This window comes from Symphalangus syndactylus, chromosome 1 (genome assembly GCF_028878055.3).
Source record: "Symphalangus syndactylus isolate Jambi chromosome 1, NHGRI_mSymSyn1-v2.1_pri, whole genome shotgun sequence".
Classification (NCBI taxonomy): Eukaryota; Metazoa; Chordata; class Mammalia; order Primates; family Hylobatidae; genus Symphalangus; species Symphalangus syndactylus.
This window is the reverse complement of record NC_072423.2, coordinates 118,497,000-118,516,518: the sequence shown is the minus strand read 5'-3', so window position 1 is coordinate 118,516,518 and position 19,519 is coordinate 118,497,000. Positions and strand designations below refer to the sequence as shown.

The 19,519-nt window shown below is 43.7% G+C and overlaps 1 protein-coding gene across 7 annotated transcripts in view; it reads right to left on the bottom strand.

Moving 5' to 3' along the window:
• Positions 1-737: 737 nt before the first annotated feature.
• The window catches only part of LYZL4 (lysozyme like 4), a 40,701-nt gene continuing 21,919 nt past the window's right edge, over positions 738-19,519 (bottom strand). Inside the window, exons 1-5 of one of the 7 annotated variants that reach the window (XM_063611472.1) lie at positions 14,478-14,564; positions 11,067-11,297; positions 10,801-10,953; positions 7,659-7,737; positions 738-971 (exon numbers count right to left, since the gene is read on the bottom strand). In XM_063611472.1, coding sequence (XP_063467542.1) covers positions 902-971; positions 7,659-7,737; positions 10,801-10,953; positions 11,067-11,205 — 441 coding nt within the window. In that variant the 5' untranslated portion in view covers positions 11,206-11,297; positions 14,478-14,564 and the 3' untranslated portion in view covers positions 738-901. Of the gene's footprint in view, positions 972-7,658; positions 7,738-10,800; positions 10,954-11,066; positions 11,298-14,359; positions 14,565-19,519 lie in introns of those variants that run through there. The other 6 variants (XM_055281323.1, XM_055281330.1, XM_055281309.2 and 3 more) reach the window with 6 other exon arrangements.

Genomic DNA, 19,519 nt, shown 5'->3' with positions numbered 1-19,519 from the left:
TGCTGCTGCTACCAGATCTCAGGCAGGTGTGTCCCGGAAGCCCAGGCTGATACCTGTACTCCAACCCATGAAAGAAGCTGTAAGCCACTAAGCTTCTAAAATAAACCCCTTGCTACTTAAAATTGAAACAGATATTGGGGAAAAGTGTCTTACCTTATTTGTTTGCTTTCTTTCTAAAAAGCCAGGTGCAAAACTCTCTAACTACAGCATTATCATGGCATTTTTGAAAAAGAATAAAAACCCTATACAGAAAAAAGACCAGAAGGAAATGCAACCAAAACATAACAGCAATTGTCTTTGAGTACAGAGATTATAGGAAAATTTTTCTCCTTTTTAAAATTTCTGTATTTTCCCAAATTTCTCTAATGCAAATATGTGTTATTTATAAATTTTAGAGACTTTTTATAAGAAATGAGCAACTGTCATTTGATTCCCTTTATAGATGTGCAAAGAGGATTCTGTGGTCTCTCCCTTTCCCCTGTGTGTCCCAGTGTGGACACGCCTTGGCTGGAGGCCCTGCTTGTGCCAGCCTCTTCCTCTTCTTTCCTCTTTGGTTCCACTGTACTTGTTCTTCCTTTTCCTGTTTAGTATTGACATTCATGGACACATCTTGTTTTTCAGATAATTTCCTTCCTTCAATTCCTCCATCTGAGATTAAATAATAATAAATCACAATAATAGTAAATAATGGTGATTGCAGAAATAATCATAATCAAAGCAGAGACCTTTGGCCTAAGTTGAGTAACTAGTTTGATTTATTCTGCATCCTGCATCCCCGGATGAAGCAAACTTTTGTCCTTTTCCATCTGGAGCTTTTAAAGTGGTGAGATCATCAACAGGATTGACTGAAGCAGCAAGCAGAAAAGCACTTTCATTCACAACTGTGGGGCCATGCAGGCGGCTACAGCTTGCAACCATCCAGCCACCGCGCCAGGGTGTCGGAGTACTGGCAGTACCGGGACCAGGTGGGCCTGTGGAGAGAAGTGAACATGAAGGGCTCCTCAAAGTCAGAACTCAGGGTCTCTAGGGATTCACAGCCCCACTCAGGCCATTTATACCTGCCTGCCCCTTGGAGCCTTTGAGTTTGCCACCTCTGCCGTGGGCACGATTCTGAAGGCTTTTGTGCATCTCTAGTGCTGTCTCCATCACATCCTGGCATGAATACTAGTGTTTCCTCCATCCTAGTGCCCACATCAGCCCCCACCTCATTCCATAAACCCCACATGGTGAGATGAGGAGGCTGAACTGTGAACTGTGAAATTCTTCCCCAACCCTGCAACGGAAGTATCATTTGCTTCTCTGAAGTGAGTTTCAGAGAAGTTCTGTGACTTTCCCAGAGTCACATGGTGAGTCTTTGGCAGACCCTAGGCCTGCAAATAGAACCTTTGTACCCTGGGCCAGGGCCCCTTTCACCTTTCCATGTACCTGCTCCACTCTTCACCTTCCAAAATTCCTTCCAACTCTTTAGCCCCACCTAAGTCAGCTGCACTGAGTTTCTCTAACCTTTTCTCCTGGTGCCTGTAAAAGTGATTCCCTTGTTCTGGGTCCCCATGCCAGCACCCAGACTTCAGGTTCTCCAGTCCCTATCTCCAGGGTGGGGAGCCACTCAGGCCAGCTGTAAGCCATTAGAAATCCTGTTTGGTCATCCCACCCCTCAGCGGGCAGGTTTCCGCGGGTCTTCCAGGGTAGGAGGTCCCACAGTGGAAGACAGGGCTGTAGACCTCTGGCACCTCGTAGTTACAGAGTGGCAGGGAAACACACACACAGGTATTTTCAGAAATCCCAAGGCTTCCCATAGCCCAGGGTAGACATTGCAGAAGGGACTCCTTGGGGACATGTGTGGTCTTAGTCTTCTCCCTTCCTGTCTGCCCCAACCCTGCAGAGCTGACCCACTGAGCTTTGGAGAACGCGTGGCTGCCTGTTAGCTTAATAAGAGCTCCCTTCAGTGGGAACCTCAGCAATAAGAAGGCCTTGATCTGCCTGGCTTAGCATAGCTCCACCCAGTGCCATACACTAAATATGGTTTTAGTTCATTAGGGCTTACTCTAAAGAATCAGCCAAGCTTCCACTTTAATTGGAAACTCGGACCATATATGAAAGGTATTTCAAACACTCCAAAGTCAGTTAACATTAATAAGGGGACTTTCACTTTAAAATTACAATCTATTAAATTAGTGATGAAAATGGGTTACTTAATAAATAGTATTGAAATCAATGACTAGCCGTTTAAAAAATGTAAACCTAGCTCCCTACACCTCACTTTTTATGCCAAAATAAATTCCAAGAAGGCCAAAATTTTAAGCATTAAAAACGTAAAATCATATTCTATTTTTAACTTATTTAACAAAAATTTAATATAGGGCTTAATTTGTGTGTGTGCCAGCACTGTTGTAATACGTGGCTTACAATTTTGGAGTACAAAAGACCTTTCTAAGAAAGAGATTTCACATAAACCCAGAAGCCACAAAAGAAAAAAACCAAGGGATTTGATTCTGTGAATCTGTGAAACTCTCGTAGGATAAAAATACCATAAAATCAAAATGCAAATAACAAACCTGAAAAAATAGTTTATGCAAATAAAATGAATAAAGGTTTAATAAGCCTAATTTATAAAGGACACATAAAAGATCAACATGAAGAAAAAAACCATTGTCAACCCAATAGTAAAATGGACTAAGAATATAAGTAAACAGTTCACAGAAAAATAGCCAATAAACACCTGAAAACATGTTCAACTTCCTTTGTAATTTCAACATGCAAAGCAAAACAGAATGACATCACTTTACACATCTCAGTTTTCTAAAACTACACAGGTTTTTAACACCTCAGGCTGGTGAGCTGAGGAGAAACAGGCCCCTTCATGCAGTGTGGGTGGAGGGGCCCCTTCTCCAAATGGCAATTTAGCAACTGGTCTCTCCAACGGTTAAATGCACCAAATAGTCTCAATAAATCCCCTTCAAGGGATTTCTCTAAGGATACAATTGAAAGAACATAAAAGTTCTAAAAGCAAGATGCTTATGATAGAATTTTGAAACAGCAACAGCAGCAACAAAAATGGAAAGAAATAAATTTTCTTCATTAGAGAACTGGCAGAGAAATTACCTGCAACATCTATACAGTGGGGTACTAGCAGCTGTTACAGCGATGGCAGAGACCTTTAAGTAGTGATAATGCCAAGATTTATGAGCTCTATTAATAGCTGAAAAAAAGCAACTTGCAGCTCAGTGTGGACACTGGGATTCCATGTGTGTTTTAAAATATCTGTGCGTACATTTTTCTCTGATTTCTAAGAATATTAACACTGGTGACCTTGAGGAGGCTGCTGATAAGAGGGAAAGGGTTTATTTTTCAGTTTTAAAGATAATAAATGGTAAATTTCAAAATAAAAATGTTATGAATGACTTCAGGATAGTGGCCCCAAATGCAGCCTCAGTTTTTCAACGAGCACATAGGGGGTTTCCATTATGTGCCAGGCGCAGAGCTAGAGGCTGGAGATACAGAAGCAGGAAAAACAATCTCTGATTGACTTTTTTAGGTTGGTGGAAAGTCATCACAGTTTTTGCCATTAAGAGTAATGGCAAAAACCACCATTACTCTTAATGGCAAAAACCACGATGACTTTTGCAACAACCTAATAGTTCCAAAGTACCTTGAAGACACAGAAAAACAAAACAAAAAAAGCAACAACAAAAAGGCTCAGCCTCTGAGACAGGCATAACCTTCTGGATCAGATTCTGGACAAAGTCTGTGCTGCCTTCAGGGCCCATGATTTATAGTAAGGAACACCACCTATGCTTCCACTAGTGAAATTTGTTCACCTGCAGGCCTGTCCTTTCTCCCCTACCACCCTACACTGACTCTGCTCAGAAACCCTGAGTTTGGACTCACTGGAGTACTGGATAACTGTCCTTTGGTTGCCTTCTACATAACCACAGCATAGACCTTCTGTGTCACCCAACCCCATCTCTTTGAGTAGCCTGGTGACCTGAGGCTTGGAATAGCACAGATCCAGGATTGATCATATTGCTGTGGCCACGAGTAGGTTATTCTACTTCTTTATGCCTTGGTTTTCTCATTTTGAAAATGAAGAGAAGAATACTCACAGCAGAGGGATTTGTGAGGATTCAATCATGATGTGCATATAAATGCAATCAGTTAAGAAATTGCAGCTATTATTATAGGATTTCCTCTATTGTAAGATATCTTCTATTCTAAGATTCATCAATGATTTAATAACAGCTTTGGGGGCATAATACATTGATTACAAAATAAAGCCTAGTTTCAGAAATACTAAGATCTGAAAAATTGTGCCATCTGGAACTTAGGAAATATGACACTCTTTCTAGATCTATCTGGAGATTACAATGTCCAGGATCAATCAGGCAGGTAATTATAAAATGTGGGACAGGAGGAGAAAATGTAGGGGAAGAACGAAGTTTGTGGTGGTGCAGTGTTCACCGGGTAGTGTACGCCTGCCATCATAAACAGTGTGGATGGAGATGGTAGCAGTGTAAGCTGGAAATGGAGGATTTTCATGCACTCCATTGATTCAGCATATCAGAAAGACACTCACACCAGCAAAATCTCCAAACTGGAAACTAGGCCAAGAGATGTGCACACCAATCTATCCCCAGGTAGACATCAGAGAAAAGGGTCTGGCCATAATCCAAGTAACAGTGAACAGAGACAAGAAAAAGCCACACAACCTGTCCATTTAGCAAATACTGAATATGGGTAACTCTGTCCTTATTCAAGGAAGGGTAAAGAGGATAAAGCTAACATGGGACCTATGCAGAAATATCACAAAAAGAAAAGGGGGCATCATAATAAAATTTCTTTATTAATATTTTTTTGAGACAGTCTCGCTCTGTTGCCCAGGCTGGAGTACAGTGGCACAATCTTAGCTCACTGCGACCTCCACCTCCCAGGTTCAAGCGATTCTCCTAAGTCAGCCTCCTGAGTGGCTGGGATTACAGACACATGCCACCACGCCCAGCTAATTTTTGTATTTTTTTTTAGTAGAGATGGGTTTTCGCCATGTTGGCTAGGCTGATCTTGAACTCCTGACCTCAGGTGATGCACCCACCTCAGCCTCCCAAAGTGCTGGGGATTACAGACATGAGCCACCACTCCCAGCACATCACAATAAAATTTATTATGAAAATAACATACTGCAGGATCCAGAAGTAAATTGTATAAAACTGACATCCTCAATAAGATGTCACCAGATATGACCTTTGGAAAAGTCGTGGGAGTTAAGAGAGATTAAAAAAAGACAACAGTTTGAATTTTTAAGGCAGGTGGATAAGCTAACACAGAATTGCAAAAAAATAAATGTAATAACCAAAATTCAACAACCATTCATGGTTTTTTAAAAAACTTTAGCAAACTAGAGATGGAAAGGAACACAATCTGATTAAGAGTATCTCCAGAAATTTAAAACATCCATATAATGACACAATATTGAACTTCTTTACCTATGAGACTAGAAATGAGACAAGGATGCCACAATCGTCACTTCTATTCAACATTCACTGGAGATCCTAGCCAATGCAACAGGGAAAGAAAAAGAAAGAAAGGATATTGCAGAGCCAAATGTGAAAGATAAAACAATAAAGCTTTTAGGAAAAAAGGAGAATATTCTCAAGACCAAGGAATAGGCAGATATTTGTTAAAATAACCATAAAGGGAAAGCAATAACAAATTAGACTACATTGTGACTAAGAACTTCTGTTTATCAAGACACTCTTGAGAAGGTTACAAAAAAAAAAGAGCCAGGCAAGGTGACATGTGCCTGTTGTCCTCACTACTTGGGAGGCTGAGGCAGGAGGATCACTTGAGCTCAGGAGTTCCAGGCTACAGTGAGCTGTGGTAACGCCACTGCACTCTAGCCAGGGTGACAGAGCAAGGCCCCATTTCTTTTCTTTTTTTTTTTTTTTGAGATATCTCTTATAAAAAAAGATAAAAAGGTAACTCACAGAATGAAAGATAGTTGCAATACATATATCCAACAAAAAAACTTTATCCAGAATATATAAATATCTCCTACAAATTAATAAGAAAAAGACAGCACAATAGAAAAACTGACAAAAGATTTGAAGAGGCACTTCACCAAAGGGGATATATAAATGGCCAATAAACATTTGAAACCTCATCAGGGAAATGCAGAGTAAAACCATAATGCAATACCACAACACAGTCATGAGAATAAACTGGAAATTACCAAGCGTGGTTGAGAATGTGAAGCAACTGAAATGCATAATTTCTGATGGCAGTGTACATTGATAAAAATCTCTTTAGAAAACTGTTTGACACAATATGCCAAATCTGAAAATATGCTTATCCTATGACTAGCAATTTTATTCCTCTGTAAAAACAATAGGAATCCTTTTACATATTCACCAAAAGATAAGTATAGACTGTCCATGGCAGCACTAAAAATTAAGAAACTACCAAATGCCCACAAATAGAGGAATGAATAAGTAACCTGCGGTGAATCCACACAATGGAATACTGTATAGCAATGAGAATGAATCGCAACCACACACAAAAACAAACAAATGCAACACTCAGTGAAAGAAGTCAGACATAGGCCCAACCACTTGTAAATTTTAGACTCTTCTAAGCAAATATCTGGCTAAAGAGGAAATTAGAGTTGCAGTTATTTTGGCAATAAATATACAACAATCAGTTAATGTACCAAATATATAAAGAGCTCTTTCAAATAATATAACTTGAATTTTAAAATAGGCAAAGAGCAAAGAAGAAAAAAATTGCAAAACAATAGTAATATATAACAAACATGGAGGGAAACACCCTAATGGGGCATGATAAAAGACAAAAGAAAATAAGACAAAATTGTTATTCACCTTTTTTTTTTTTGAGATGGAGTCTCACTCTTTTGCCCAGGCTGGAGTGCAGTGGTGAGATCTCAGCTCACTACAACCTCTGCCTCGTGGGCTCAAGCGATTCTCCTGTCTCAGCCTCCCGAGTTGCTGGGACTACAGGCACGCACCACCACACTTGGCTTATTTTATTTTATTATTATTATTTTTTTTAGTAGAGATGAGGTTTCGCCATGTTGGTCAGACTGGTTTCGAACTCCTGACCTCAGGTAATCCAACTACCTCAGCCTCCCAAAGTGCTAGGATTACAGGTGTGAGCCACCATGCCCAGCCAGTTATTCACCTTTAAATCGCAAAAGTTTTGTGATTGGTGAAGGTGTAGTAAATCTACATTTTACTAAACCCTTTGTAGAAATATAAACAAATATGGGCCTGCTGGATTTCACAACATGTATCAAGAACCTTAAAGGTATTCAGAAACCTTGTAGGAACTTAAAGGAAAGAAACAATCAGAGATTATCATAATAAACACAGATTTCGTTTGAAGATGTTTATCCTAGCATTCTATATAACCCTAAACAAGATTTGGGGGAAAAAAAGTACAATTCAAGCCAATTTCTCTGATAATTATTTCCTTCCCTCTGTGGCCTTGAGGTTGTGGAACTCAGTGGTTTTCTGCCACTTACCTTGGTGAGTCAGAGCCTTTTAGTTTTGGCACTGCACATGCGTAACAGCCAAGATTTAGCCAAGATTCAGATTACAGATCATGAGTGAAAGTCGTTAATACAGGCTACATAAAAATGTAAGACTTACCATGCTCCCATCCCTTCTTTTCCTTTTACAATGGTCTTGGCACATTTAATTGTCTTCTCTAAATTAGGATTCAGTAAAGCTGTGGGGAAAATAAAATGGAAGATACCATGCCGCCATATGACAGCTAAGTTAGAGTGATGTCAGGGAAGGTACAGGGTACTCACATCAGAGAGTCTTCCAGTGAATTCCAAGAATTCATCTGTCCTTAGATTTTTATTAGACAACCCTAAGGAGGTAGCAGGATGTAGTCATCTTTTTACCAGATCTATTAATTTTTTAACTTGTAATTCTTATAAAATTTTTTCCATTAAAATATATTGATTAGGCTACAGAGAATCAGCTGATGCCCAGGATCATGATCTGCTCTAACCCTTCACTTAACCTATCTGGATCCTTGTTCCCCTTTTAGCCTCTAGGGATTTTTCTTACTTTCTTGCCAACTCAGTCTGGGACTTTAAAAGAATTTTTTTTCTTTTCTTTGTTTGCATTCTACCTAATGGGAGAGTTTTTCAGGATATATAGTCCACCACATTTTCATCACAATACACAGTACCACCTCTATTATGGATAGATAACTGTATGTGTCTCCCATTGGATTCTGGAGAGATAGAGATATAGATAGATAGATGATAGATGATAGATAGATAGATATAGATAGATAGATAGATAGATGATATATAGATAGATAGATTTATAGATTTATAGATAGATATCTATATTTATCTATGTTTATAGATATCTATCCATCTATATTTCTGCCTATGAAATATAAATTACAGGCCTACTGTATTTCTCTTTTTGCCTTGGCTACCAGGAAGCTCTGGGTGACATTGAATGTACCATCATTTCAATTTAAATTAAATCAATTTAATTAATTTAAAAATGGGTTTTTTTTATTCTTTTTTTTTTTGAGACAGAGTCTTGCTCTGTCGCCCAGGCTGGAGTGCAGTAGAGCAATCTCGGCTCACTGCAAGCTCTGCCTCCTGGGTTCACGCCATTCTCCTGCCTCAGCCTCTCCGAGTAGCTGGGACTACAGGCGCCCACCACCACGCCTGGCTAATTTTTTTGTATTTTTAGTAGAGACGGGGTTTCACCGTGGTCTCGATCTCCTGACCTCGTGATCCGCCCGCCTTGGCATCCCAAAGTGCTGGGATTACAAGCGTGAGCCACCGCGCCCGGCCTAAAAATGTTATTAACTTACACTTTTAATGTGTATGTCTCCCCAACTAGACTGTGATTGTTGTAATTCACTAAGGGCCCTGCCTGGCTTTTGTATACATTATTCCATTTTATGTTCACAGAAACCATAAGTGGTTGTTAATGTCCCCATTTGGAGGAGCTCTAGAAGTGACTTACGCAAACTCATGTCGTTCTTTTTTTTTGAGGCGGAGTCTCGCTCTGTCGCCCAGGCTGGAGTACTGTGGAGCGATCTGGGCTCACTGCAAGCTCCACCTCCCAGGTTCATGCCATTCTCCTGCCTCAGCCTCCCAAGTAGCTGGGACTATGGGTGCCTGCCACCACGCCCATCTAATTTTTTGTATTTTTAGTACAGATGGGTTTTCACCATGTTAGCCAGGATGGTCTCGATCTCCTGACCTCGTGATCCGCCCATCTGGGCCTCCCAAAGTGCTGGGATTACAGGTGTGAGCCGCCGCGCCTGGCCGCTCATGTCATTCTTAATGGCAGCAGCTAGGATTCCCACCAGGTTCCCACAGAGTTCCTGTGCCTTTTCTTCCTACATTGCAGTCCTGCCTCTCCTTGAATCAGAGAACTTTCTTACTCCTCTCTGGAGCTAAAGGCCAATCATGGGGCCCAATACAGACAGGTACTCCCCAGGCCACATGAGAAGGCTGCAGACCTTCACTCCAACCTCTCCACTCTGTCTCCTAAAGACCCAGCTCAGAAGCCACAGGCTCTGGAATGGTTCTCACCCATCAGCATGGAGGGAGGTTTGCTCATTAGGGAGGATGCTGGGGTGCTTAGGCAGAAAGACCGCCTCAGATGTGAGGGAGACCTGGCCCAGCTGTGTAGCCTCTTGGTTTAGCCCCAACTCAGGAGCCGCACTGCTTAGGTTTCCCTCCCAGCTCTACCACCCCACAGCTGTGTGGTCTTGGGCATATACTTACCCTCTCTGGGCCTCAGTTTCCCCATTCATAGAATCGGGATAACAGTACCCACCTCATGGGTATTTAATTAGATTGATTAGATGAATTAATTAGATGAATACTTATAAAGGGCTTAAAAGAGTAGCTGGCAGTTAACAAGCACTAGAATGGCAGCTCTGTAAGGCCTGGCATTTGGTGGGTGCTCAATAAATGCTCACACAGTTAGTGAATCCTGGCAACCACCTCCCCTTGATCACAGGTACTTGGGACCACCTAAGAGCAGTGGGCAAGCTCCCCTTGGGATGCCCAGCTCCTATCTCCTCCCAGTAACCAGTTCTGCCTTTCAAAGTGGCAGCAACTGCCTCCTTGAAAAAGGGAGAGGGGTCAGGAGCGGTGGCTCATGCCTGTAATCCCAGCACTTTGGGAGGCCGAGACGGGCAGATCACGAGGTCAGGAGATTGAGACTATCCTGGCTAACACAGTGAAACCCCGTCTCTACTAAAAATACAAAAAAATTAGCCAGGCGTAGTGGCGGGGGCCTGTAGTCCCAGCTATTCAGGAGGCTGAGGCAGGAGAATGGCATGAACCCGGGAGGCGGAGCTTGCCATGAACCGAGATTTCGCCACTCACTCCAGCCTGGGCGACTGAGGGAGACTCCATCTCAAAAAAAAAAGAAAGAAAGAAAAAGGGAGAGGTGACTGAGCGTGGGTGAAATCAGGCCAGCTGGTGCCCTCTGCTCCCACCCTTCAGGCTCTGATGCCTGCAGCTTCCTCTCAACTCCCCAACACCTTCTCTGCCCACTTGGACAGGGGTCTCCGTCACTCCATCCTAGGTTAGCCTGCCTGACTCCCCACAGCCTGATCTCACTGTACCCCCAGCAGTGCAATGCTCAGCCTCCCAGGGACCCACCCTGGATATGGCTCCTGCCACACCCTCTTCTTTGTAAACTTTGTAAACTCTGGCCATCCGGAAGGCAGGCCTCTGACACAGCACCACAGCCTCCAGTGCCCCTGCACGGAATGGAAAGAGGGACTTACCGGAACATGACATGTGGCAGCGGTTCCTGCCATGGTCGCCACACCAGTCACTGCCACGAATCTGAAAGAGGCCGAAGCCAGTGTAGCCATCACGTGTGTTCTCGTAGATGGCCATGGGGTTGAACTTGCTCTCGAAGTAGGCCAGGCACACCCCTGAGATGGAACAGAAGGTGTGTGACCCTGAGGACAGCTGGAGTTGGGGATGCCTGGCCAGAGAAGGGAGGGCAAGGAGGTGAGAGGAGGGAGCACTAAGGGGGCCTACTCACAGTTCTCAAGGCTATAGCCCTCAAAATAATCCAGGCCTCCATCGTGGAGTTTCTTAGCCACTGTGCAACGCCCCAAGATGTAAGCACCACTTGGAACCACCAGGTAGCCAAGGAGGGAGAGAACCACGGATGCCTTCATCTTCTCCAGGCTCCTGGCAGCTCAGGGCAATGGTGGCCAGATGAGTGGGCGGAGTCACAGGGACACTGGTTCTCTGAAGGGAAAGAAGGGCACTGTGGGGGTGGGGGTGGAGCACAGTTCAGTGTCATCAGAAGAATGGGAGTCTCACCTGGTAAGCCATGACACGTCTTCCCATCCTAATTCTCTGCTTCGTGTCACTGCAAATCTGGGACACCTGAAACTCTGCCCCTTCTCCTCCTCTTGACCTCCTATTTTCTAAGGAAATTGCACTCTTGAGGCCCTCCTCCAAATCCCAATTCTTTCCATCCAGCAAAACCCATTGGCTCCTTCTGGGTTTGTATCTCACTCATTTCACTCTGACATTAGATACAGATGCTCAAGACCTTTCTTCCCTTTATTGTAAAAGTAGACTTTGGTGATTAAATACATCTTGGAAAACAGAAAAGAGAAATTAAAAAAAAAAAAAAAAAGCATCATGGCCCCACCACTGCAGCAGAACCACTACTGACCTGTTGAATTATGTCCATTACTGCCACTTATGCGTCTTATTCCCAGCTGTGTCTTTGTCCTTTACAGTCTTGTCCCCAGATTTTCTACAAACCAAACTCCCCTGAGTTTTTCCCTGCTGTCCATGTAATGAGACAAGCCCAGACCTGCCACATACTAGCCAGACAACAGACAAGTCATTTAGCTTCACAGTACTTCTGCTTCCTTGTCTTTAAAAGTGGGGTCACTTGGGAGGGGAGCGCACTCAGAGAATGGACTCTTGAGTTTAACCTTCTCCACTTCTTTTCCATTTTAAGTGGCTGCCACCATCTAAACCCATCGCCTCCTCACAGCAAGCTGGGACACAGCCCAGCCTTCCCCTCTCCAACCCCCTGGGCCAACTCATGCAGGTGGTGTTTTCTGCCATGACTGAGGAATGTCCCCAAAGCAGGTACAAAATATCACTTGGAGAACACTGCTAATCCCCTCTTCTTACCACAGCAAACCCACACTTGGCTTTCCAAGCCCTCCATGATCTGGCTTTACCCCATCCACCCTTTATCAGGACGAATCTATTCAGTAAACTCGGAATTCCCATGGCGCTCCCTCTCTGGATGCCTCTGCACCTCCCCCACTCCATTCCCCTGGCACCTGTGCCCTCATGCATGGTTCTTCCCAATGCACAGGGCCCTACCATGCCTTTCCCCATTCAAATGTTGCTCCATCTTGAGGCCTCACCCCAGGTGCCAACTTCTTGAATCCTGATGGATCCTCCATAAAAGTTCCATTTTCCCTCTGAGCCCCTATTGCTCTCAGAGTCTCTTCCATGACACCCTGCAGATGATTGTCCTGTTTTGTGCTCTGTCCCATTCCTCAGACTAGAATGTGCAATTGGAAATTGGAACTCATCTTCCTCCTGGAATACCCCATAGCCCCTAGCACTCCATCGTTATATATCAACTGGACAATTCATTGCACCCTCCTGTTTGTCACTGTTCACAGGTGCATGTCTTCCTGGCTGTATACACCTACACCAGGGGTTCTCAACCTTGGCACTTGGGCTGGAATATGCTTTGTTCTGGGAACATCCTGTGTATTGGAATTGTTTAGGAGTACACCTAGCCTCTAGATGCCAGTAGCTCTGCCCCCAAATTATGTCAGACAAAAATGTTCCTATGGGACATAATTGCCCCCTCTTGAGAAATGTTTAACTTGGGCAAAAGTTAGAAATAAGTACATTCATAAATTAGAAGAATCATACTTTCAAACGTTTGTTCAAACTCTCAAGCTGTATGATTAGTTGCAGACATGACCAGTACACCAAATACAGTATCTAGGAGGGCCTTGAATTTAAGAGCTCAGACTTGGGAATCAGATTGCCTGGATCCAAGTTCCAGCTTTACCCCTCAGTGGCTAAGATATCAGCGATCCCAGCAGTGATCTTAGACAAATTACTCAACCTCTTGATTCCTCAGTTTCCTCATCTGTAACACAGATTAAAACAGTACTTAATTAACTGTGTTGATTTGAAGAGTAAGTGAATTAAATATGCAGAGCACTAGATTTTACTTGTATGGACATTTTTCTTAGCTCTGGTTGCACCCCTGCCCTTTTATACCTATGTATCAAACCTGTACATTGTGCACATGTACCCTAGAACTTAAAGTATAATAATAAAAAAAAGTGAATCTCAGTGCATGTTTCATTTCCCAACAGAGCAAACAACATTTTCTGGTAATGTCTGTCTTCCACAGGGCAGGCCTCATCTCAACTCATAGAAGGCATAGAGTCCTCTCCTCCCCTCTCCCCCAGAAGCCAGTTCATCAGGTTCATCAGCGTGTGCCATCTACAGTTCTTGCAGAACCTATTCACCTCTCATCTTTTCTGCCATCATCCTAATCCAGACCACCATCATCTCTAAGGTGGAGGTTTTCTAACTACACTCCTCTACGACATACTCCTCTCTGTTCCCCTAAACCCACTGCCCACACAGCAGTTGGAAAGGCATTTTATAAAGCATGTGTCCAGTCACATCACTAATCTCCAGTGGATTCCCCTTGCACTTTGAATAAGGTCCCAACTCCTCAACCTGGCTGACAAGACTTTCTGATGCAGCCACTGAGCACCTCTCCAGTCTGAATTCACATCACTCTCTCCTTTGTTCACCTTCACGCTGCCATAGTCACTTGCACGATTCTTTTCCTTGCATATGCCAATTTCATTCCCACCACAGGTCCTTTGCACCAGCCATTCCTTCTACCTGGAACATGACTGCCCTGACCACCACATATGAGCTCGCTACCTCAAAGAAGATTCCTTGATCACTGCCCCCATCAAAGAAGACGGTCTTTATTTTCTTCATACCATTAATCAATGTCAGGAATTCCATTGTTCATTTATCTGTTCACTTGCTTATTTTCTCTCTCCCATACCTGAGTGTAAGCACCAGGAATGCAAACCTGGTATGGTTTTTTCTCTTCATTATCCCCAGAACTCAGAACAGAACCTAATACAGAGTAGGTGCTCAATGAAACTTTGTTGAATGAATGAACAAAAACCTCCTCTTCCCAAATGAACTGTCATCAAATGAGCAATAAGTGAATTTGCTGATGAGCATCTTCTGCAGCTGGGTATTGTCATGCCCGTTACCCTCCTGCCCACCATATACCTGCCTACCAGTCCACCAGCCCTTCCAAAGGCCAGCTATTGGTGCCTTTCCAAGAGGAGGGGAAGAACAGCCACTGCAGCAGCTTCAACGTGTGTTGCAGGGAAGTTGCTCCACCTACATTTGGTTCCCTGGGTTTTTCAGATGCTACTTCATTAATCATCCACTTGTCTGCACCCAAGAGTTCTCCACTACGTGCTCTTCTAGAACCCTTTCTATGACATCAGTTGCTATGCACCAGGATATTCTGAAAAAGGGAGGGTCTGTCACCGTCACATTTGTATTAGTTTTCTATTGCTGCTGAAATACATTACCACAAATTTAGTGGCTTAAACAATACAATTTATTATCTTAAAGTTCTATAGCCCTGAAGTCAGAAATGGGTCTCACAGGGCTAAAATTAAGGTGTCAGCAGGGCTGCACTCCTTTCCAAAGGCTTTAGAAGAGGATTCATTCCCTTACTCATTGAGGTTGTTGGCAGAATAAAGTTTCTGCAGTCACAGGGCTGAGTTCCCTGTTTCCTTGCTGGCTGTCGGCTAAGGGCCATTCCCAGCTGCTGAGCACTGTCTGCATTTCTTAGCTCTGTTGCCTTCCTCTATCTTCAAAGCCAGCAAGGGTGAGTCAAACCCTCTCACACTTTGAATTTCTCTTGCCTCTTCTTCTGTCATTGTATCTTTCTGACCCACTTTTTTTCCTCCGCTTCCATGTCTAAGGACTCATGATTAGATTGGTCCAGCCGGACCATCCAGGATAATCTCTGCTTCTCAAAGTCTTTAACCTTAAACACATCTGCAAAGTCTCTTTTGCCATGCAAACTAACATATTCAGAGGTTCCAGGGGTTAGCGCTGCCGAACAAAAGTGATTCAATGCATTGGAAGCCAACACTATGACACTGGGTGTTTGAGAAAAGGCTTTTTATTGAAATATAAATATTTAATTTTAAATATATTATCAATATATTGTCGATTTCCAAGGAGACAGCAGTGTCAACCTCAAATCTGTCTCCCTGTGATGCAGTATTTATATTAGAAAAAGTTTAGGGGAGTCTAAGATTAGTAGGTGATTTGGTGGAAGAAAGGGAAGGGCTGGAAAGTCCTGGGTCATGTGCAGTTATCTCTACATACTATTTTATGGGTCCCCTGGGCAATTTTGGGGAAAGTTAGTACAAAGCATGCGGTGGAAATTTAGTCTGTGACATCAGCAAGGCCTAGACTCTGGTCGGCCATCTTGGTTCCAGCTGATTTCAGCCAGTTCTTTTATCTCATAAGCAGAGGGAGTTTCAGTATTTCAGCAAGTTGTTTCTTTTCTTACCTGCCATCCTGCAAACTCAAGAATTTCTGTTAGTTGTTGGTTTCTTTAACTCTTTGGGGCATGGCTTCATTAGGACACCTTTGGGAGATCGTATTCTGCCTGTTAGAGCATTCTTCTGGGCCCCCATAGGACTGCCTTCTAGGTGGAACAGTGGGAGAAGCCCTTATTTAGCTTTTCTAGTCACCATAGGGCCATAGTCAAAGACATCCTCTCTTGGGGCCTGGGCAACTTCATCTGTGACTTGAGGGCATCAGACTGGGTTATCTTTAAGATCCTTTGCAGCTCCGAAAGTTAAGAGATATTGAGATGATTGAGGGTAAATTGGCCTTTTGAAAACACAGTAGTCTGTTTGGCTGACTCAGTTAGAACTGGTAATTAGTCAATTAATTGAAAATTAATAGAGAATCATAAAAGAAAAACTAAAGCCAGGCCATAAACACTGAGGCTTAAATCCATACATGCCTATTTTCTCAACAGTCTTTAGTGTTGGCTCAGCTGGAGACTGGTTGGCAGAGAACCAAGGTGTTTTCACAGAAATCAGTTAATCGAGAAACATTCCATCTGCAGAAACTCCCACCTCTGAAGACATAATAGCGGAAATGTTCCCCTCATCCACAGTGGTAGACAGTTTGAAAAAAAAAAAAAAGGCCACAATTTTATAGTCTTCTCTGTATCCATGCCCCTTGGCTTTGTAACTTAGCTGCTCCCATCAACGGATGCCATCCACTCCCCACCCTAGGTGTTGGGTTGGCCTGTCTTGCTCTGACAGTAGATCACAGTGGAATGAGGTAGTGCTAATCCTAGGCCTCAGTAAGCCTGATGGCCTCTGCTCACCCTGAGCTCTGCCACCACCACATGAACATGCCTGGCCTCATCTTGCAAGAGATGAGTGGCACCAGTCACCCCTATTGCTACAGTGGATGGCAGTTAACTGCCACACATGCAAGATCACCCTAGGCTGGCCAGCCCCCAGCTGACCATAGATACATGAATGATGACAGCCATGATCAATCAAGTCCAGTCAAGATAAGCAGAAGTGTCCAGTTAACCCTCAGCCTAGTAAGGAATGATGAATATTTCTTGAATTTAGCCACTGTTGTGAGTCTGGGGTGAGGAGGTTGTTACACAGCAATTGATAACAGACACATCCCCTCAGCTCCACGCACTTGCTTTGGTCTGCGCCTCCAGGCAACCATCTGTCTGGGCCCCTAGCACAAGGGCCATCTGCTCTGGAGTCTATTGACAAGCACCAACTGTTCTGCGGAATCGACTGGGCAAGCTGTGCCGCAATCACAAGACTTCCAGCACAGGTCTTATTCCCAGAGGGAAGGGAATTGCCCTTCTTTCCTGATATGACATTTACCTTTCCCAGAAAAATTGACCTAGGAGCCCTCATGGTGCAGGGGCCTCCTCAGGCAAAAACCCCAGGGTTTGCTGCCCTGTTATTTGCCCTGTTGAGTTACTGGGCATGACTGGATGCAATACGCTTTGTTACCAATGGGGTTTAGTGCACTGGCTGTATACACTGAGCAAACTGGACAGAATCCTCTCTTTCTTAGAGCTATGGCTTATGATATTGGCCACATCCAAGCACCTGAGATTCCTTCTCAGACCCGAAAAAATGTGCTAGAAATTGTGGCAAGTGTTGGGCACATCAAAGTGTGCTCATAGCACAGTGTGGTACCTACACAGGTTAAAAAATAAGCATCAGCAGCCCTGTAAGAAACACCATAAAAGAAGTCCATTCACAGTTCTGTAGGGGCAAAGAGAAGAGAGCCCCACCTGCCTAGGGTGCAGCAGGGTGGGGACAAGGAAGCCTGCACTGAGCAAGAGATGTGGAAATGCTGTGGAGGATGGGCAAGGGGGCCACCAGCAGGGCAGGGTGGAGTGTGCTTGAGACAGCCCCCGCCCCTCTTTGGTTGTCTCTGCCCCCTGCCCACCAGCACCCCCACCCTCCAGTGCCTTCACCTACTGGAGAAGAGAGAACGGAGGCTGGCATTTGTTGAATCTTGTTAACATGTCAGGCATAGGGCTACGGGAATCACATGAATTAGGTCGTTTAATCCTCACAAGCCTCCCAACAGTTAACTATTATTGTGATTATTATGCACATTTCATGAGGAAACAACTAAGGCTTAGGAATGACTTGTCTAATCAGGGCAGGTGACAGGGCAAGGCTTCCATTCCAGAAGCTGTGCTCTCAGCCCCTGCTGCCTGCTCTCAAGAGCCATGACGCCACTCCGTGTGATAACTCTGGGCACGCTGCTTCTTCCTCTCTTTGTCCTTTGCTCCAGTGGATTTCTTTCTACTTATTTATCCTGAAACTTGTTGAGTTCCCCGAATCTGTCGATCAGACACATTCATTATTTCTGAGACAGTCTCAGGCACTGTCACCTCACTCCACCCTCCATGTCTCAGTGTCTCATATTTCTCATGTCTGTATCCGTGGACTGCATCCTGGATCATGTATTCAGGTCTACCTGGCAGCTCAGGAATTCTCTCTTCAGGAATATTAAAATTGCGGTTAAATCCACGAATTGAGTTTTCCATTTCATTAATTTGTGGGGGGTTTTTTTGTTTTTTGTTTTTTGGGATTTTTTTGTTTTGTTTTGTTTTTATTTGAGACAGGGTCTCACTCTGTCACCCAGGCTGGAGTGCAGGGGTGCAATCTCAGCTCACTGCAACCTCTGCCTCCTGGGCTCAAGTGATCCTCCTACCTCGACCTCCTGAGTAGCTGGGACTGCAGGTGCATGCCACCATGCCTGACTAGTTTTTGTATTTTTTGTAGTGACAGGGTTTTGCCATGTTGCCCAGTCTGATCTCAAACTCCTGGGCTCAAGCGATCCACCCATCTCGGCCTCCCAAAGCCCTGGGATGGCATAAGCCACCACACCCTGCCTTTGTTTCATTAATCTGATTGTTCATTTTTATACGTCCCATTTAGCCCTTTTTCCAATCTGCTTTTTCTTTACTCTGGTTTTCAACCTTGTCTTACTTTCTAGAAACCATAGTAAACATACATATTTTATCCTGCAACTTTTTGTTCCAATATCTGAAGTCTGCCGTTGGGTATGATCTTATGGTCTATTTGGTCAGGCTAGCTGGTGGTAAAGACTTAGCAAAAGAAACAAAAATCCTTTCTCTGCTGTCACTCAGCGCCCAGGTTTAAGACAAGCAATCATCCTCGCAGTCCCCAGGGCAGGCACTAGCTCACATTACATGAACGTCGAGTGCTTTGGAGCCCCAGGTTTATAGGGGGTCTCCAGCTGGGTCCCACCTCTCCTCCCCAAAGCATCACAAGGCTGTGCCTTCACGGCAAAAGCCAGCTGCCGTATTCCCCTTACCTCTCTGGATTCCACTGTCACTGAATTTTAGGCTGGAGTGTTTTGTTTTTGTTTTTTTCTCATAAAATTTTTGTGCAGCATTTTTGGTTTTGTTCCACAGAAGGATCAGTTTGGTTACCCAGTCTACCATACTATGAGACACATATGTAGCATCTTACTACCCTGCATAAAAGAAACATCTTACAAAAATAATGCCCAGCATCTATTAAATACTTACGGAATGCTACACTCTGGGCTGAGCCTTTTATGTATCATCTTCTGTAATCCTCACAGTAACCTTCTCAGCATCAGCTTATAGGTAAATATATTGAGCTCAGGGAGATTATATGACTTCTCTAAGGTTACAAGCTGCAAGAAACCAGTTGCCTTACTTAAGAGGTTACTGTCCCCAACCACCCTGCTGCCTTGCTTGGATGATGCTTTATATATACTGTTTTGCAAAGAGATTGCCTCTTTTAGATAATTGGAAATGTTTCTCCTTTTGTGTTGCATTTTTATTCTTAAGAT